Below are 21,480 nucleotides of genomic sequence, written 5' to 3' on the forward strand. Positions count from 1 at the left end.
CTGTGACTTTGTAGCTGAGAGATGGATGCAGCAAGAGCAGGAGACATTGCAAAACCTTTGCTAAGCACTATGGTATCCTAAATTCTCATGGACAGTGGCTGTCTCTTGTTTTAATAGAGCAGAATCTTGTGGTATCTTAAGGAAAATATTTGGAATAATAGGTTACATTGTTGGTTGTGGAACGCTTTGCACCTATATATACAATACATTTTCCTTTTGCCTTCAGGTATTACTAGGGAGGGAGGCTTTAATATGCCCCCCTTCTAGCAATGAGTCACTGCCATTATCCCAGCAACTCTGATTAAGAATCAGGAAACTTTCATTCCTGTCCCTGGGCCACACGGGGCAACTCAAGGGCAGTTGTGACAGCTCTAAGGGATGGTATGGTGTAATTGGACATCAACAATTGGAAGCATCAAAGCAAATTCCGCATCTTGATCAGCAATTATTTTGTTAGGTAGCTAATTTCTTTAGCATTCTTCCTCCTGGTAATTAATTTGCAACAAAATAAGCTTAGATATAATAACGTCCCAATCTTTAAAATAGATCAATACAAAAAATTAAAAGTCCACTTGATCACTAGAGAGCATCAATTGTGAAGGACACACACAGAGACCCACACAAAAATGCTTAGGTGTTCATTTCCTCAGGGGCTGATTGTCGTGCTTTATAGGAACGCTTCCTGCCCATTCTTCCTTCTGTCAGAGCGGCCATGTTTCATCTTTTCTACTTTGGTCTAGGAAACGGCCTTCTCCAGTTTCATAGAGGCCGAGCTTGATGCATGTCTCAGAACTGTTACAACTACTTCAGTGCTTCTTAAGCTTTCTTCTCTCAGGATCCTTTCCCACTTTTAAAAATGATGGAGGAGGACCCCAAAAGAGCTTTTGTTTGTATGGATTATATTAATTGATATTTATCATATTAAAATTAAAATCGATGCATTCACTATCAATGATTGCTTGATGGAATTTTAATATTATATTCATTTTCAACACAGGCTGGCAAATAATTTTGATTTCATGGACCTTTGAGAGGAGCTTAGGGGTGGGCAGAGGTCTTAGGACTACACTTTAAGAAACACTGATCTAAACCATCCTTATAACAAGAACAATCCTTATAGTGCCTCCATGGAACACGATACCATCGTATTTAACTATTCCTGTACATGTTTCTTCCCTGCCTTCTGTCATGGCCTGATTTGATGAGTTAGACAGCTCAGCCACTCCGTCAACCTTTGGCTGGCTCCTTACCAAAGCCATATTTTACAATGCGGAAGAAAAAGAATAGGGGAGAAAGCTTGCCTCTATTCTTTGGAGGCAGGAATTAGTGTAATTTTTGGCACTGCACCAAATTCCCAGAGTAGAGAGAATCCTGTTTTCAATGAAGACAGCCTTGCTTGTCCATGATCATAAGCATAATCTAAATATGCCAACTGGCTTCATCCCCAAACAGCCAAACATATACGTAATTGGGTGTACATGACAAATAGCTGTTGATGAGGTCCCCTTTTAAAAAACAAATGACCCACCTCTGACCCACCTAAAACAGTTGCTCTGGTTTCACCCTTCCCACTGCTTCACTCAGCTTCCCCCACTGGCTTATAGAGAATGTCAAGAACTGGAGCCCCATTCTCTAGTCATGGATTTAAAAAAAACCAAAAAACAATGCCATAGGCCTACTCACATAACACACTTAACACACTTAACTGGGTTATAGGGGTAGGAAAAATGGCTTAGTTTACTCTGCCAATTAATTTAATTCCATTAAAGGAACTTTTTCTAGTCAGAGGTTCTACATTGCCTGAATAATTGTTGAAATCCCTACAAAATAGGGCCAAAATAGGGACATTCTGTTTCTAGGGCTGTTCTGGCTTTCACGTGCCCATCGTTGCACTGAGGCAAAGAATGAAATGAAATAGGAGATGGCCACACACATTATTTTTCTCACTCTGGCAAAAGAATATTATTACTGTTGTTTTAATTGTCATAAAAAGGAGGGGAGGAGACAAATGCATGAGGATCAAAGAGATGAAAGGCAGAGTAGAATTATTGGAGTGATTGAGGTGGCATATAAATGGATAAATAAAAGTTAACCCATTCATTCCAAGTTGTATACTGCTGGTATCCAGCAATGGATGAATGAGCAGTGGAGGTGACTGCTGGATCATTTGTGTTGTGTAAATGCAATTAATACCCTTGAGGCACTAAAGAGGGTAATTTAAACAGATGATGTTTAAACAGATGATGCAGGAAAAAGGGGTCTTGGCTGCTCAGCTAAAATGGCTTCTTCCAGGCTGCTCTGCTTAGAAAGGTCCTTTTGGACTCCAGAAAAGAAGTGCCTTGAGCTTAGTGAATGCTGCAGAATGCTCAGTAAGCTTTCAGGCAACGAGAAGGGGTGATATATTGAACAGTAAAGTCTCTTAGGGTTCAATGCATTAACTGCACAGCCGGTTGTTAATTTTGGTCGCTCATAAAAAACTAAACAGCCCTGAACCAGGAAATCCCAAGGTTGTAGGCTACAGGAAACTGAATATTGCAGAAGAAAGCAGTAAAAAACCAATTCCACATTGCTGGAAAGCTACTACATGGACATATCTCTAAGGACTACTGCTGACCTGTAGTTTCTTGTAGCTTGCCAGATACTTATTCTCAGAACTTACTTCATTTTCCAAGTTCTAGCACATTCCCATCAAATGGCCATCTATGTTTTTGTTCCCAAATTTTCCTAGATTTTTTTTTAAAAATCAAGGTCAGCTGTTCTCTTACACAATGGGCCAATTGTCCTTCGTGCTCCCAAATTTAATAATGATTCAATTTAATGATGAACATTGTCAGTATACTGTACATTTTAATAAAGAGGTCCATGGCCAACTTAGGGAGATGTTCTGGGTTAGAGAAGTTTGTATAGCCAACAGATTTATATAAAAATTAAATAGGAGCAAGGAGACAACATGCACCTGAAGTTGAACTACATTAATACAGATAGCTGTAGGTACAGGCTTCAACTATTCTTGATTGATTAGCTGCCATCAAGTTGTTTATGACTTCTAGTGACCACTTAAATAGATTGCAACGATTCCAGGCAAATCAAGACCTTTTCTGATTGCAGCTCTGAAATAAGCTTAGATGTTTCTGAGGATAGAATGGGCCAATTCTGGGTTCAGTTAAGGCCTTACTTTCAAAGCTACAGTAAAGATGGAATCATAATATTTATCTAAAACATTTGCCCCAAACATTTGACCCCATCAATTCTGGGTCCATTGAACTCCTTGGTTCATCTCTGCTTTAACAAACCTCTTCTAATCAAATGCTAAAAAAAACTGCACAATTTCTCAACTTAAAAGCTATAGTTGTGGGCTATGAATTCTTTCTCAGAATTAAAACTTTGGATACTTACTAATTAAAAGTTTGTATAGTATTTCCAATTCAAGAAGCAGAATTTGGAACTGCTTTCAACATTATCTTGACAACAGAGCAAGCAGGGCACACATCAGAATCTGGAATTGCTCAAAGTCATTTTCAGTTAATCTGCTTGGTATTATTGATAACTGAAGATGGAGCCACTGCTCTGAGCTGAGCAGTTTTAAAGTTGCTTTCCACATTATCAAAAGTCACCTTTTCCTTATGAAATCTGTCTGTGCTACTGTTAACATTAAATTATGTATATTATAACTGACAGGTTGAAATTCCAAGGTTAGGAACTGAATTAAACAAGGGGCATGGGGCTATCCTATAATCAGTGACATTAGTTTCTTGCCTAGAATAGGAAATGTCTTCCCAATATCCGCCCTATGAGGTAGACCAAAGGCCCGCTCCCATTTAGACTTAAAGCTTTTATTAGAACAGCCACAGTCACAGAATCTTGAAGTCTGATTGTGCTTCCCTTCCTCCTCACTTTATCTTCAAGTGTTTTTGTAAACCACTTGCTTAGTCTGGGCTCAAGCCTTGTTGATTTGATCATTTCCTTGGCAATGGACCTTCCTTTTGTCCTTTCAAGGCCATCCTCTATTCTTACTACTACATCCAACTACATTACCCTCTGTTAGCCCCTTCATTAACCTCAGGTCTAACGTATTTGTGGTTTGGGAATGAGTCATGTGAATTCCATTTTTTCCTCTTCCTTAGTCTGGAATGATTGTTGTGCCATAGCGACTGGTTGAAAGCTACCAAACAATCATGGCTGAGTGGCAATGCTCTAATCATTGTACACATTGATTCTTAACAAAGGTGGTACTGTACCTATGTACTATTCACCTGTTCATCTGCTCTCTGTAATAAGGCTCATTTATGTACGAAATGACTTAAATTAATATACATTCCACAAGTAGGGAACTTGGAAATTGAAAGAAAAGGCTCCCATACAACTGCTGAGTTTGTTTTTCTTGTATGACATGCAGGCCACCAAAAGAAGATCATGCTGGCTGTCAAGAGGTTGACGGATCTTTGTAAGAGTCAGAGCCAGGCTGAAGTCAGCACTCTTAGGCGCAAGATCCCTGGTACCTTGGAAATAGTCACCATTGAGACTGTGGAGAATGGGGAATGCCATTCTCCTCTCACCCCCAAAATGACCACTTTTCAGGACAGTGAGCTGAGCCATGAGCTCCAGACAGCCATGTCCAACAGCTGCCAAGAGACATTGACCATCAAGAGTACCCAAGGCATGTCACGGAGTCAAGAGAGCATTGGTGCACGATCCAGAGGATCAGGACATTCCCAGGAGAACATGCTGTCCCAAAGCACGTCCTCTAGCCATTCTCAGGAGAGTTTGGGTAGTGGCGAAGGGAGCAGTGGGAGCAGTGGAGGGCATTCTTTCACCCAGCCCCATCCTGCGGAGAACTCTGCCACCACCCAGGGTCGGCCCAGCCCAGACCACTATGGGAAATTCATTCCATTGCTCAATGGACCAGATGGAATCAATGGCTATTCTAGCAGTTGTGTGGGAAGTCCCCTGAGGGAGAGAAATCTGCCCGAGGGGATGGATCACTTCCAGAGACCAAGTGCTTCACCAGAGCCATCAAGCCCCCTACCAGTCCCTTCCCCCTGCACATTGCCCCATGCTGCCAGCAAGGGAACAGCCCCGTATGTCTTCATGTATCCTCACATATCACTGAAGGCCCAGTCAGCTCCTCCACCTTCCATGCCTGAGCAGGCCAAGGCATCTACCCACTTGTCAGTCCAGAGGACTGCCCTCCAATCAACTGCCCAGAAAGCTTTTTCCTATCTCCATTCCCACTGCAGCCCTACAGAGCCACCTCAGTTACCTCCAAAGCCTAGGCCTGAACGCCAAAATGGTGAGGGCTTTAAGCACAAGAAACGCTCACAAAGCTTAAACCGCTATGCGTTGTCAGATGGGGAACCTGATGAGGAAGAGCCAGCCAGCAGTTCAGTGAGCTCTTATGCTACCCTAACTAGGCGACCCGGGCGCAGTCAGGTTTCACGGACACAGCCACCTTCAGAAGCTAAAGTCTTGCGCAGTCAGTCTTTTGCTATCCGGGCCCGGAAGAAAGGCCCTCCTCCTCCTCCTCCTAAACGCCTCAGTTCGGTCTCCAGCCCTTTAGCAGTTGATGCAGAGTTTGAACAAGGCCAACCGACACAGAATGGATCCTCGCCGTCCAAGGACGAAGGGGATAATACTAATGACAGAGCTTGTCTGGGGAAAAACACAGCTGCTAAGCTCGACAGGCCAGTCTATGATGGGAGCCCAGCTCAGCCACTTCAGTCTTCCCAGGCCCCCAGTTGTGGTCAGGAAGGTACCAAGAAAGGTGGCCTCCACAATTCAGTTCAAGGAGGCCTTGGTAACACCAATACACTGAACGGTAGAAGCCAGGTCTTGGAAGGCAACGGTCCCAGGAGACGAACATTCAGTGAATCGGCAGTTACCATGACAGAGGCTTTGCAGCATAACCGTGAAGATATCCGATCAGACACTGAGGAAGAGGGTCCAGTTGAGAAGGATCATTGTGCCAAATCCCCTTGTTCTTCCCAAAACAGCTCCAGTGAGTGCATCCCCTTTGCAGAAGAAGGCAACCTAACCATCAAACAGCGACCAAAGCCTTTGGGGCAGCTCAAAACCAATGCCACAGCAACTCCAGACTCAGACTCTGTTCTTGCTCAGTCCAGTGGAAAAGAGTCTCAAGGGGATCCAACAAAAGAAGCCCCGATGTTGGAATTCAATCTCACAGAATCTGACACGGTCAAGAGGCGGCCCCGGTGCAAAGAGAGGGAACCTCTCCAAAATGTGCTGAAGGCATTTGGCACGGCCGCTCCAAGCCCAGGCATGACCACCGCCCCACAGTATGCCCAGGCCCAGGCGGTAAGCATCAGTGGGCCTTCGCTGCACATGATGGAACCGCTCCCTACCACAGGCCCACTGGAGGACGACCACATGGCATTCCAAATAGTTGAGATAGAGAAAAGCATCCTGTCCTTGGAGAAGGGGATTAGCAAGCTTCCCGTCTCTTTGAAACCAGCCAATCCAGGGCCCCTGCACAGCGAGAGACATGGAGGATCAGCTCAGCTAAGAATACCGGCCACGGTAACAGGTAGGTTGTGGGTTTTGATGCTGGATTGGGAACGTTGGCAATAACGACTATTTTTTTTTTAACATTAGCATAAGAAAAATAGAATAGAACTGGAAGGGACCTTGGAGGTCTTCTAGTCCAGCTCCCTGCTCAAGCAGCAGACCCTATATCATTTCAGACAAGTGGCTGTCCGGTCCCTTAAAAACCTCCAGTGATGGAGCACCCACAATGTCCGAAGGCAAGCTGTTCCACTGGTTAATTGTCCTCACTGTGAGGAAGTTTCTCCTTTAATTCCAGGTTGCTTCTCTCCTTGATTAGTTTCCATCTGTTGTTTCTTGTCCCGCCTGCTGGTGCTTTGTAGGGTAATTTGATCCCCTCTTCTTTGTGGTAGCCCCTCAAATATTGGAATACTGCTATCATGTCACCCCCAATTCTTCTTTTCTCTAGACTAGCCAAACCCAAATCCTGCAACCGTTGTTTTGGTCTCCAGGCCTTTGAGCATCTTAGTTGCTCTTCTCTGATGGAGAAATTATTATTGGGAAACACTGTTAACTTTACTTAATTATATTTGATAAATTTAAATATATATAACATTAAATCTAGTTTAGATATTTTTTGTCCTGGTCTGGCCCACTTCTTTATAGAAACTACACCTGGTCTAGAGAGCCTGACCCTTCAATCTGAAAAAGGGATTTGGCTTACTGAGCTATGGGAACCCAACTACTTTTTGCTGTTTCTGTGAAAATATAGTCACCTGTCATTGCTGCACCTTATTGCCCAAACTCAGTGGGACACTCTGCAGACTCTTCTGCATCAGAGAGGACACTAAGCACTAGATTATTGTTGTTGTTGTTGTTGTTATTGTTGTTATTTCAGACACGACATCCATGCCAACATCCATTGCTTCTACCAAGCTGGTATTTTCAGGACCCAAAACCATCTATCAGCAAGTCTTGGCAAACTCACACCACACAGGTCCCTCCAGAGCAACCCCTGAAATGGTGCCAGAAGTCTCCAGTCCCTATCCCATGAAACTGGGTCTCAGCAATAAGCCTGCTTTCAATTTTGGGGTGCCCCTTCCGCCAAGGCCTCCAACCATGTGTCCAGATGTGATACAGACTCAGCAGCGCCTGGAACAAACCAGTTCATCGTTGGCATCCACCCTTGAGGCTGCCGAAAAGGAGATCATTGCAGAGGAAGCAGACAGGTGATTAGAAAGAAGGCTTTGAATTGAGGCATCTTTGAACGGCATTGGGGTAGATATCCAAAAGCAGGATACAGTTGCTCCATTTGTTATAAAGAGCACTTATGCGCAGACATCATGCTCCAATTCATTAGGACCAAATGTGTTCTGGGTTTTTTTTCAAGTTCAGCTGTAGGTTTGTATGAAATTACATATACACCATTTTGTCTTTAATGGCTCTCCCATTTCTCCCAAGCTATGGTGCTACGGCCAAATTTCTCTTCCCCCACTGCTACCACGTAGCAACATGAAAGGGCCACAGAATCTTCTAAATTGGAACAAGCTACGTAGATCATTTCTTCAAAACCACATGTTTTTGCACCCTGTTGTAATTGTGATAGCCTATCCTTGCTCAGACTTCAAAGCGAGCAAAACCTATGCAGCAGCTGGGCACATGTGGGCGCAAGAGAGAGATAGTCTCTTATAACAAGCTTGGAAGTTGTTGCCAAAAAGTCAGCTGGTTATGTTCCTCTTTACCAGCCTCTGCTATTGACAGGTAGCATTAATCTGTATTGACAGAATTTCCAAGTCACCTTTAGACCAGTCTTATTGTAAAGTACATTGCCATAGTTTTCTTCGGAGTTTAAATGCATAGATCAGCATGACAGACCTAGAAAAAGTAGTCCAGCTTATGTAAAAGATGCAGCTAATAAATGACCTTTTATTAATGATAAAACTTCATTACCTATTCTCAGAGAAAGAGTTTTGGAGGCAATTCCTGTATCTGTTTTAAAAGGGGAAATATAGCTTTTATTAAAGGAAGAATCACCACTCTGAAGCAGTGGGATAACTAACCAGCATTTTCTTTACTTTGTCAGGATTTAGTTTTGTAGCCATATCTAACCACCAAGACTACCCATCATTTGAAAAAAATAAAGTGTGTGTGTGTGTGTGTGCGCGCGCATGTGCAAGAGAGAGAGAGAGAGAGAAGAACTTTATTTTTTTATTTTTTTTTATTTTGTCAAGCGATTATAAGATAACAGGTATAAGTATAAACATAGTTATGAATACATGAAATGGATACATATAGGAAAAATAAAAAGAAACAATAGGACAGGGACAGTAGGCACATTGATGCACTTATGCACACCCCCACAGACCTCTTAGGAAAGGGGTGAGGTCAATAGTAGACAGTCTAAGGTTAAAGTTTTTGGGGTTTGGGGAAGAAACCACAGAGTCAGGTAGAGTATTCCAAACATTGACCACTCTGCTGCTGAAGTCGTATTTCCTGCAATCAAGTTTGGTGCAGTTTGCCTTCAGTTTGTATCTGTTGTGTGCTCTTGTATTGTTATGGTTGAAGCTGAAGTATTCATTGACAGGTAGGACATTGCAATATATAATTTTATGTACCGAAGGCGGTGTAGTTCTAGGTTTTCTAGGTCTAGAATTTCAAGTCTGGTGGCATAAGGTATTCTGCAATGAATAGAGGAGTGAACTCTTCTTGTAAAATATTTCTGGACTTTCTCAACTGTATTAATATCAGATACGTAATGCGGGTTCCAGACTGATGAGCTGTATTCAAGTATTGGTCTAGCAAATGTTTTGTATGCTCTAGTTAGTAGTGTGATATTACCAAAGAAAAAGTTACGTAGGATTAGGTTAATAACTCTTAATGCCTTTTTGGCTATGTAGTTACAGTGGGCTCTCGCACTTAGATCATTAGAGATGAGTAAACTTGCCTTACCTGCATGTGCCTAAGGAGGAATTGAGCAGGAGCCAAACCTGTTAGTTGATGTAAATGCTTAAAAGTACCCATTACTTTTGCTGCTTCTTGTGGTTTAATTGTTTTTATATATTTTTAATTCCCCCCCTCCCCCATAAACTGTCTTGTGAGCTATCTGGGGATAAGGGTAAACTGCAAATATAACTCATTCAAGTACACGAGCTTTGTACTTCAAAATATAAGTTGCCATTTTTGGCACATTCAAAAAACTTTCCATACGTGGATATATTTTATAATATATTCAAAGATGCAACTTAAGGTAAACATCCAACATATTCAGCCCTGCATTTTTTTCCTATTTTCTTCTTTCAGACAAACACACATTGCTCCTCTGTGTTGAGGTACATATTATCCAAAGCCTGTCCATGATAGGTGGACAAGATAGAAAATCCTAGGAATAAAACTCCAGCACCACTAAATTAAATAATAATTGGCAGCTTCCTTCTAAGATCAGATTCATCTCTATTCTCTCTCTCTGATGGAAGAATTGGTCTAGGTGTTCTTAATCTGAAAAATGTACAGAAATTTAACAGCAGCACCTTAAAGACTGAAACGGCTATAAAATATAATTATCATGAGTATGAAAGCAGTCCATTTTGGGGAAGACATTCCTATTAAGAAGGATAAGCAATTGTATCAAGCGTGTGAATGAAATGATCTTCAGCTCCCACAAAATTCGACCTGTCAATTTTGTTCAAACCCTGCATTCATTTGGTATTTCTCTTCTTCTTCTGCAGCTGCTATGGGACAACACACTCAGCCAAGAACATTCTTGAAGACATCAGCAACATGTTCAACGACCTAGCTGAGCAGCTGGATGCCATGTTGGACTGAGCACCAGCTTCTCGGCATGCATTATAATAGGTTCCCGCTTCTAACCTGACATATATAACAGGTGGACAAGCTCTGAGATGAGTCTCACAAGTACTTCTAGTTTCTCCTCCTGCACTTTAGCATCTTGCTTACTCGACATGTTTTGCTGGATAGAGGCTCCCAGATCTTCACTTCCAGCTGGAAACCACCCCCAAATAGCTACTTATGCTCTGGTGCTTTCTAGCGCTTTGACACAAGATGAAGCAAGCACTCCAATGCAGATTGACTCGGTTTCTACCTATACACCAGAGCAACTGTGCTGCCTTATGAACTAATGGTGCACACCACACTGCAGTTGTAAAGGGGCAGAAGTATCTCTACTCAGGCTAATTGTGGAATAAGATTATCAGTGTCACTGTGAGCTTCTCAAAATGTCTCCTCCCGCCACTTAGACCTACATTTCTTCTCAAAACGAACTTATTCTTTGTTTGTGGATTTTGTCATTTCAATAGTAGAAGCATTGTGTCAATTTCTTCAGATATAGTGGTTCACTGGTTAATTGTTGGCAGCTTGCAGAACAAGGCAAATCCCTGAGGCCATTTCAGCATATAAATACAGAAAACACTATATAACCAGTGGGCTTTAAATCTCCTTCTGTTCAAAAAGTACATGCCATAGGCTGTGATTCACAAAAAAAATTGCACACAACATTTCAAAGCAAATGTTTTGGGAAGAACTGAAAGCTACTTGACCATTCCCAAATCGTTTGGACTTATGCAATATATGGGGCTGGAAGACCAGAGAGCAGAGAAGAGAACCTTGTTTTCCATTTCCCCCACTTTCAGTAGACTCTGTGAGAGAAATACCAACTAGTTTAGCAAAACCCCTAGTGCAGAGGTCCCTAACCCCTGGTCAGTGGCCTGGCACCAGACCACAGCATGCCAGCAACCGGTCTGTGCAAACAAGCAAAGCCCCTTCAGTGGGACGCAGGCAGCATGCAAAACCATGCCTCCTCAGGTCCACGGAAAAACCTTTCTCCACAGAACCGGTCCCTGGTGCCCAAAAGGTTGGGGGCCCCTGCCCTAGTGATAATGATTATAAAAATATGCTAACACGCCAACTGAGTTTCTGTTGTGTAGCTATATTAAGTGATATTTTTTTTTCACTTACGGTGTTCTTCTCTGCAGGGAACAAAACACTTTTGACAGCTAATTAGAGCTGTTGCCTTTTTAGGGAAATGAAAAACGGCAGAATTTGGGCTCCAAATGTTTGCAAAACTGCCCTTCTTAGTCCTTTCCCCAGCTCAAAGAGTGCCTATAAGCTTATTATTAAACTCACGGACAAGAACCTAGAAGACAAGAGCCAAGCTATGGCTATGTTGCCCTACTGTATTTCAGAGATGATCTTCTTTGAAGTGAGAGAAGGGAGAAGTTGCACACAAATTCTGTTTATAAGCTACAGACTATAGCCAAGATTTTTTTTAAAAAAGAAGTTATGCCTGAAACCATGACAGTGCCCTCCCTTTTGAAGATTTTTGCTGGTCTTAAAGGGTTTACCAGGAGGGTAAGGGGCTCCCTCCATTGCTAGGAAGCCCTCTGCTGATAGAACCCAGAAAGCACAATTCTCCCTTTTCTCAGTGATGAATCACAAAAGGCAAGTGCTTGATTTCTTTGGAAATGAAAAGGGGGAGGGAAAATAGTAAATAGGACTGGCAAGACAAAGGAGCCCTTTAGCCATTCTTTGCCCTAGGTCTAGTTTCTCTTCATGTTTGACTCTTTTTATCCAGTGTCAAGTGGATTAGTCAGCCTTTGGTTGACTACTAGGGCTGTAAGAATAATAGCTGCAACTAGTGGCACTTTTCAAAAAGGCTCCCTATAAAACTTTTTTTCTAAATAGATTATACATTTCACACTTTACTGACTTGCAAAGCTCGTTTTCCCCCCCCCACTATTGATAACTGTAAAAAAATTTAAAGATATGTATATATTTTTAAAATGTGGGTTTGTTATATATTTACTAATCAAAGATCTGTTGTATTTTATGATCTGGGTGGAACCACATTACTGTCTGAGCCACTAGGAGGCAGTAAAATGCTTTTCTTTCTTCTTATCCCAGTCTGTTTGGTTTTTTTATTTGCTCTTTCAAAGAATGCTTATTTTTAAAGAACTCGTAGTTTATTTTAAATATATTGTATGCTGTGTAAATTATGTATGGATGCAGCTGAGTCTAACCGGCCTTGGAGTAGCAAATGATGGGGAAATTACTTCATGAGAACATCTGACATTTTTAAAAAGTTTAAATCTTGTTAAGTGTTAATCATGGCTTATTGTTTTCCACTAACACACCTTACAATTTGATGGTATTAAACAGTGGAAATAATTTTCCCTTTTGATGGCCTTGCCTGGCTGGCTGAGTCGCCTTTTTTGCTTTCAGATGAATTGACTGTGTGAATATATTATTAGTGTTAGCAGATGGAGCTTAAGGGACTTTACAAGTTTTCTTTGGAGACCATAAACCATGAGTGCTGACTTTACAATTCAGGTACAGTGTAATATACAAATTCTCAGGTCTGAGTGTGTAAAACATTTCAAAAGGAGCTGCCAAAGAGAAGAAATAGGCCCTTTCTACTCAGCATGTTAACAGAATAAGAGACTTGGAAGGTACATTGGAGGAGCAGGAGACCCTATTTCAAATGAATGGTTGTCCAGTCTCTTCTTTAAAAAGCCTCCAGTGATTGAGCACCTACAACTTCTGAAGGCAACCTGTTCCATTGATTAATTGTTCTCACTGTCGGGCAATTTCTCTTTAGCTCTAGATTGCTTCTCTCCCTTGATTAGTTTCCAACCATTGTTTCTTGTTTTGCTTTCTGGGGCTTTGGTAAATAGCAAATCTTTGTGGCAGCCCCTTAGATATTGGAGCACTGCTCTCATGTTACCCTAGTCCTTTTTTTCACCACTTCTGCAACCGTTCTTCATATGTTTTAAGCCTTCAGCCCCCTAATCATCTTTGTTGCTCTTTTCTGCATTCTTTTCCAGAGGCTCTACATCTTTTATGTAACATGGCGACCAAAACTGGATGCAGTATTTTAAGTGTGGTCTTACTAAGGCTTTATAACTTTAAAGAAATTCATGCAACTTTCTATACGCAGTGAAAGTCTGGCACATCCCATCAGACCTCACAGTCTACCACTAATAAAGGCAACTGTTCTATTAGCCACTTTGTGAGGTCTTTTCATTCCAGATCTCATTAATGTTATTTTGATTTAAAATATTGTGGGTGAGGAGAACAAACCTAGCCAGTTGTCACTTAACCACAACACAAATAAAAAATTCCCTCCAAAGAACCAACCTTACAAACATATAGGTCTCTAGCTGAAAATGCTCTGCAGGTCGGTACTCTATTAAGGAGCATCCTTGAAGAGGTTATAAGGTGAATACCAAGCCTCATAAAACTGCTTTCTCCACTATATAAAATCTTTGTATTTCCCCATTCCTGAGAGCAAGAGCTCTTCAGCCATATATGTTGTCAATCTCCAGAACTCTGCTCGGCTAAGCAAGTGGTGTGGCCTACAATGAAGCCTATCCAGTTTGTTCTCCAAAGACGATTTGCAAAATAAAACAAAACAAACAAACCATTACTATATCAAAGACAATCATTTATTGCCATTCATATCAGGTGCTCTTGGTTTCTTTATACAATTTACAAGTTTTAATACAAATCTATTTTACACCCATCCCAAAAATCTTAAATATAAAATGTACACCATTTAAAAACAAACTGTTAAGTGAAATTCGTTCCTAAGGCGATGCCCCACACTTTTCTGAAGCCCTGTCTGACTAAAGGCAGCAAGTTCTTCAGGAGACCACCATGAAAAAGGCTTTTCAGTCATGGGATAACTCTAACTGAGTACCACTAAGGAGAGATGAGAATAGGAGAGGAGAAAAGTCATTTTTAGCTTTGAGAGAGAGAAAAATAATAATTATAGGAAGCACCTTCTCTAGGAGACTTGGTTTTCATCCACTGTTATATATTAAAATGGCCTAAGAGGGTTTTTAAAAATCTGTTGGAGAATCCTTATTCCTACAGCAAAGGAACCCCTCCCTTTCTCCACATCTTGGCATTTTAACCTGGGATTGAGCAGGTTACTCAACCCCAAAAAGGATTCAGATCGTGGACCACATCGTAGCTTGTTAATAAAATGGTTGTGTAGACCAGAATACATATTCCAAACCTCATTATTCTTAGAAATCCAGATAATAATAAATTGAGAAAATGACAGGCTTTAACTATATGTGGACGGCAGCAAAGTTGAACAAAAGGAAATGTCTAGGCAGTAAACTATTTAGAAATGTAATAATAAGTTACTGATCACTTTTCCCAAGGCCAAATCAATTAGAGGTCACAAATCAATAAACTCTGCTTGTTGTACGTGGAGGACCATAGATCAAGTTTCTAAAAATCTTCCAGATAGAAAACCTTCTCTTTTTTTCAGAAAAGTGTCCCAATACTGTCAGGCATCAATCTGTGATTATTACCTGGCAAAGCTGAATATCATTTTGCCCACTATGGAAAGATAATGTCCCCTCAGAGCACTGTGGGATCAGTCACAATCAATCAGTAATTTTAAATACAGCAGTAAGAAATGAATTGGGATTGTCTCACCCTTACCTATGGCAGTTGGGTGTGTTACGCTGCAGCTCAAAATCTGACCAAAACAGTTTTTAATTTAAGCATCTCCCACCGTTTCACCTGCATGTTATGTCTGGGACAGCCTTAATATGGATCATACAATATAGCCTTATTATAGGACAATAATCTGAAGAAGTGGAAAGTAAACTGAGAGCAGAACATAGTGGCGCTAGCCTTCTGCTTAGAGAAAATTACTCTTCATAGCTAAACTGGCCTTTTAAGAAACGAGATAGGTGTAGGGGTATGCAGGTTCCCATCAGAAAAATCTCTTTTCTCGGGGGGCATGACTTTGGAATGAGGTATTTTGTGTTTGTAAGTTCACTAACTCGAGCTTCCGCTCAAATATGCTGTGAAGTATAGGCAAGGACGACATTCAGCTAAAGGCCTCTCTCTGCTGGGCCTGATAAGTGACCATCCAGCCCATGGACTTGAGGCAGGAAGAGATACGGCCAGCGTCACCTGCCTTCACGCATTCAAAGCAGCTGGAGACAGTTGCCTGCAAATGTGCTCTCACAGAAGGAAATACAAACTCCTGCCACAGCTCTGGTTCAGGCGACTTTTTTGGGACACTTTGACTTCCATGTTTACCATTTCGCATGGATTCTTGTGGCTTCCCAGTCCTTGAGGGTGTGTGTGAAACATTACCACACATACCCACATCTAGCCAACTAGCATGGAGCGTTAAGAAAATATGGCACCTGGCCAAGCTGAGAAACCCACAAACTAACTTTCCCCATCAATGCTCTCACCGTATGGATGAAAGGCCTGGCTTGCTAGTTAGGGATAACAGACGTCACGTCCCAGGGGAGTTTAATTTGAGAGCCTGCCTACAAGTCGCTTTTGCATCCAATTCTCTCCAATACTTTACTTCAGCCGTGGTTTGTTCCTCTCTCTTCCAAAGGGCAGTCTCACCACTATATTAGGAGAGGGAAACTTTGCTGCTGCAGCTGCAGCTGAGGGCCTCTTTGGGCCTTCCTTGCAGGTCCTAGCAGGACAGGGAAAGCCAGACACACTTGAACAGAAGCAGCCAACAGCAGAGAGGTCAACAAGTGACAAATTAAAGATTAAAATCATGGAGCCTGAAAAAGTTATCAGGGACAATTTCCTGCTCTTAGATCCATGCCAACCCGAGAGATTCCAAGAAGCATCACTGGAGGAGATCCCAAAATAAATAATGGCAAGGACAGCTGTCTGTGTGTCATTGTCCCAATGTCAACCCTTTGCGTGGACCCCTGCTGACCTTTCAATCAGACCATAGAGGGATTCCTCTGTAAGGCTGTTGGTCTCCCTCTCTCCTAAGTGACAAGGCTGGGCACAAAAGGGACATGCAGCCCTCTAGGGCACATCCAACCTGAAGGGATTAAAAAGGAGAATTCATGCCCAGCTTAGTTTCAAACTGCAGCTTCTGTCTCTTCTGGTAACGCACCCGAACCCTACAGAGAGAAAAAAATAAATACATGAAGAAAAGACAACAGGAAGTAGTGCTGTTCCAACAATCTAAGCTACCCTGAACATTGCTCAAAGATTTTTTTATACATTCACATGATTTGATGCAGCTGTTTTTAAGCTCTTTGGAAAATTATCAGAAATTTTTCAAGTTAACAGAGGCTTTTCTGCAAGAGCAGTTTCCCCTTAGTAAATCTCCTGTGATGCAAAGATGCATTTACAATGGCTCATCTAGGAAAAAGCTACTACATTAGTTACCATGCAGGCTTGTTTGGAAAGTTCAGTAAAGGAAGGCAGCAGTAAAGAACAGCAACTAAGCCCATTAGTCATAAAAAACCCCAAAACGAAGGTGCATTAACAGTTCTATCTGATACACACACTGCATACACACCAGAATTTGGAGGCTATCTGACTCGAGTATCTTTTTTTAAATAAGCTTCCTTGGATAACTGGAAATAAAATGATTTCCAATTATATCATGATGACCTGCAGAATATTTCCACATTGCATATTTGTCAAAGGGTGCCTTGAATTCTTGGCCTCCTCTACGGGCCTCCCTCCATGATATGGGTTAATGCTCCTTTCCTTTCACAGCTGTTTTGCCCCTAATCCTTGTCAATGTATTCCTGACCTTCCAAAGGCGCCAGTTGGACAATGAGACAAAATTATTGTTGTACACTAAGTAACTCTGCACCTGGTGGCACAGTGGTTAGAAGGCAGAATTGCAGGCAAACTCTGCCCACAGCCTAGAGTTCCATCCTGATGGAGCTCAAGGTTGACTCAGCCTTCCATCCTTCCAGAGTCAGTAAAATGAGGACCCAGATTGTTGGGGGCAAAAGGCTGACTCTATAAACCACTTAGAGAGGGCTGTAAAGATATTGTGAAGAGGTATATAAGTCTAAGAGCTATTGCCATTGCTATGGCTAAATAGCACAAAATTATTCTCCCTTTGAAGAGGGATGAGGAGGAGAAGGACAATAATGATTTCCTTTAGCAAAATAGGAGTTTTTCTTTTTAACAAGAGAAGCAAAGAGCGAAGGGGAAATGGGAAATAAGAATACCATACAGGCTTTAAGGCTATTGCCGAAAAGAGCAGAGCTAGCCTGAACCAGCAGGACACACTTCATTTGCAGTCCAGGTTTGCAATGCACATGCTCTGGCCTACACTAGGCATACTGTGGGCAACAGCCACCCATCTTCAACCTTCACCAAAATGCTTTCATGTTGCGTATATAAATAGATATATTTGGTGATGTCATGGTATATGGGATTGGCCTTGTGAGACAAGGTAAAAAGGCAACTGAGTTGCCATTTTAGGCAACTTAGCCCATAGTATGAATGTGGGCAGGGCAAGAGGTTCACAAGAGACTGTCCCTAGTTTCTTGGGCCATAAAGGGGATGTGGAGTAAGATATATTTTCGGACTTGCAAGATACTGTTAAAGAAACCTGACAATCAAGTAGAATTAGCTCATCTAGACATGTCTCCTGTCTGGTCTATCTCGCAAGGCTGAAAGATTTCTATGCATGATGGAATGCTTTTTTATCGTTTTGTATGAAGGTGCTGCAGAAGCCAGTAGCCATAAGGAGGTGTCAACATGGAGCTCTCATGCACACCACTCATTCTTTGGACAAAGGGATGTTGTTTCTTTTTTCCTTATCAATCTAACATAAGAAGGAAGGAGGTACCTCCCTACCTGCTTTAACAAATTCCAAGACTTATAATATATACAAAATACCTGAAGTACTAGAAATGCTAAGCAAGGCTGGACTACTCAGTGAGTTACTCTTACCTGATTTCGTGGAGTTTGACAGTCTCATTGATTATCACCACAAGGACAAGAGAGAGCAACCCCAGCAGCCAGGAGGCCATGGGAATGTCATTCATTTGGTAAGTCACTGGAGACTCAAAATTCACCCACAGGTTCAAGTCCAGAAAGGTCTGAACAACCTGGCCCAGCAATCTGTAATATAAGAAAACAATCTGTGAGCAACATCATTCTTGGAAGGGAGATGATGTCTTCTCTCAAATGTGGCTGCTGGCAGAAGAGAAGACATAGTGGAATACACAGAAGCAGGAAGGAAACCTTGGTGCTGAATTTTAATAAGAGCCAATGGGATCCACCTCATGTGGAGGCAACCTGTGAATCTCAAGGTGCTGTTTTAGTGCAGATACCAGAGCTCCTCACCACCGGATTGGATGGTTGGAGTTATTGGGAATTGTATTTTAGAGTATCTGAAGATCCACAGGTTACCCATTCCTGACACACCCACAAAGAATCTTCAAGATGATGGTGTAGGCCAGGAGATCTTACCCTAGGGACTAGAGAGCCCTAAGGTGTCCATGGATAGATTCAGGAGGGTTTGTGAATTTGGATGGGAAAAAATTATACTCCCTGACCACTAATTAATTTTTTTTCTTTAACAAAGAATGTAGACAACAAAGTAATTAATACGTGGCCTCTAAATTGCCAAAATATGGATGAATTTCAAAAAATCTCACTATCTAGAATTATTTAAATTATTTTTGATACATATATTGAGCATATGTTGACTGTTTTTTTTATAGAATCTATGTCTTTTATGTTATGCACTTAAACATATAGTTTCTGGGAATATATCTGTAGGTTTCACCAGATGTTCAAAGTGGTCCATGATACAATAAGATTAAGAATTGCTGGTGTAGACCGTGAGATACATTAAAAGTGCCAAGGCTAAGGAAATGATTAGAAATCTGAAAAGAGACACAGAAAATTGGGGCATTCCCGAAACACATATCCATAAAATGACTGAAATGTGATGCTGTTTCCCAGTCAAATTTTCCCAGTCAAATATAAATATATATAAATATATAAATATATAAATATATAAATAAATATATATATATATATATATATATATATATATATATATATATATATGAAGTAAAGAAGTATTTACTGTTTCCCAGTTAAATATATATATATAAAGGAAGTAAAGGAGTATTTATGATAAAGGAGTATTGGTTAAAAACAAAGCCAACTTGTTAAAAAGGCTGACTAGATTCAGCTGCAGTTTCTAAGAATTAGGAAAAGAGACTCACACAACCACTACTGTCAGAGTCCACCAGAAGTTAGTGAAGGGGCTTTTCTTCCACAGTGGTTTGGTACGATGGACATGGGTGACTGATATAAACACTGCAAAGAAAAACCAACTTGTTTTTTATTTGCAGCTTTGCAGCAGGTAAGGTAAAATCTACCCAACCGCAGGCAAGACCATTCCTTACCACCATATGAAGCAAGGACTAAAAACCGCTTACCAATGTGTAAGACAATCATTCCAGCTGTAAATTTCTGGGCTAGGAGAATAACATTGGAGAAAGTTCCAAACCAATCCGGCGGACGTTCTGCTCCACTGGGGGGGGAAAAATGGATGGATCAATGTTAAAGGAATAAACATGCTTCTTGTAAAGGAATGGATCAGGAAGGAGCCTTATGAGTAATCTGTAGGTGATAGGGGTTCTGCAATTCAAATTAGATACCTTCTTTTATTGGATTAACTGGTCAACCACAGATGGTCATGGACATAGCATTATAATAAGGCAATGGGTGACCAAGAACTTCTTGAAAGAAAAATGTGTCCATGTGTGTATATGTGTGTATGAATGAAAGTGAGTGAGTGAAGGAGAAGGCATTGGCAAAATTACAACACCTATATCTACTTGATCAACCATGATAACTATTGCAATGCAAGGAAGGTACCTTCTAGACTAAATTATGGCCTCAACAACTTGTTGAAATTGACAGATTTAAATCTGAGATGATCTCAGAAATCCAGAAAGAGCAGAGTTGAATTAATGTAACCAGTATCTAGTAGCGAGGAATTTAATGTTTTGCCCACATGCTCAGCCACACAGCCTGGAAAAAGCATCTATTCTATGACTCTTCACACTTCTAATTTTTTTTAACTCTGGAAAAAAATATTGTAGGCTATGCCAGCTTGGAACAAAATATTTAAAAATGTCCAGCTAAACATTGCATATACCTACAGCACAATGCTTCCAGCTGCTACATTTGGGAACTTCAAGAGATCTCTGAAGCCTACCTTTGCAGCACAAGGGAGAAGCAGCCTGTGACATTCATGCTGAAGTGGGATGAGTTGAAGTTTGCACAGTAATCTTGCAGCAAGTAGCCAAAACAAGCCAAGCAGGAACAGATGGTGAGGCTGAACTTCAACAGGAAGCAGAAGAGGAAGTAATGCTGAGTCTACAAACATTGCCAAGAAGACCAGTGGTTATGTGGGGAAAATGACTTGCACTAGCCGAGTTGCAATTGCAAAAGAGCCAAATTACCAGTTGCTCCACTATGCAATTGGGTTGCTACTTAAAATAAACTGGATTGTCATAGGGGCCACGTGGTTGCTGTTGCTCTGTGGTCTAGGAAGGATGAAATTAGCCATTTCCTAGTGATTTGGAGGAAATGCATTGCTGGTTTTTTGGGTGGCTTTCTCAATGTATAGAGTCCAGAAGATTTGGTTACTTCTCAGTTACTGAGAAGAGCCCTTGAAAATCAACCACAGAGATTAGATGTGAACTTCTAACAAACATACTGAGAAAATCGTTACACAGCAGTAAGTTCCTCTGAAGTTAAAAACAAAAACACTTGAAACCATCAGTATCCACAGAGCAACCAGGTTCAGAAACAGTCCCTCCATGCTTGGTTCAACATCACCAGCATAGTTGCCTTCACATTCTCATAGGCAGAAGCTCATGAGGTTTGGTGCTATGGAAATTTCATGATAAGAGTACAGTTTAAAAGTATTGTATTGTTTGTGAGTCAGCAGCAAAGAAATTTAATAAATAATTGGGTTTAGATCTGTCTGATGCAAAAGAGGAAAGAAAATTTGTTTAGTCCCAGCCAGAAATCTAAGAGACATTTCTTGCACAAGCTGGAACCTGGTCAATAAGGCATCTATTGGAAAGGAAGGTGGGATCATTTATAAGCAACTGACTAGACAATTAACCCTTTGTAAAGTTTCCTTGTACCCCAAGCAAATAAGACATCCAATTG

General features: G+C 41.2%; 2 protein-coding genes across 9 annotated transcripts in view; one reads left to right on the top strand and one right to left on the bottom strand.

The window, feature by feature from the left end:
* Positions 1-13,509, top strand: part of CASKIN2 (CASK interacting protein 2) — a 109,175-nt gene extending 95,666 nt beyond the window's left edge. For all 6 annotated transcript variants that reach the window (XM_026667428.2, XM_087955813.1, XM_026667429.2 and 3 more), the window contains 3 exons: positions 4,397-6,541; positions 7,397-7,727; positions 10,224-13,509. In XM_026667428.2, coding sequence (XP_026523213.2) covers positions 4,397-6,541; positions 7,397-7,727; positions 10,224-10,320 — 2,573 coding nt within the window. In that variant the 3' untranslated portion in view covers positions 10,321-13,509. The remainder of the gene's footprint in view (positions 1-4,396; positions 6,542-7,396; positions 7,728-10,223) is intronic.
* Positions 13,510-13,933: 424 nt separating this feature from the next.
* TMEM94 (transmembrane protein 94) overlaps positions 13,934-21,480 on the bottom strand; it is a 75,029-nt gene continuing 67,482 nt past the window's right edge. For all 3 annotated transcript variants that reach the window (XM_026667432.2, XM_026667431.2, XM_026667430.2), the window contains 5 exons: positions 20,516-20,676; positions 19,731-19,825; positions 19,515-19,608; positions 18,226-18,396; positions 13,934-16,421 (listed from right to left, as the gene is read on the bottom strand). In XM_026667432.2, the coding sequence (XP_026523217.1) occupies positions 16,349-16,421; positions 18,226-18,396; positions 19,515-19,608; positions 19,731-19,825; positions 20,516-20,676 (594 nt within the window). In that variant the 3' untranslated portion in view covers positions 13,934-16,348. The remainder of the gene's footprint in view (positions 16,422-18,225; positions 18,397-19,514; positions 19,609-19,730; positions 19,826-20,515; positions 20,677-21,480) is intronic.

Source organism: Notechis scutatus, chromosome 2 (genome assembly GCF_049901735.1).
Source record: "Notechis scutatus isolate UNSWTSFEM ecotype Mainland chromosome 2, rNotScu1.2, whole genome shotgun sequence".
Lineage (NCBI taxonomy): Eukaryota > Metazoa > Chordata > Lepidosauria > Squamata > Elapidae > Notechis > Notechis scutatus.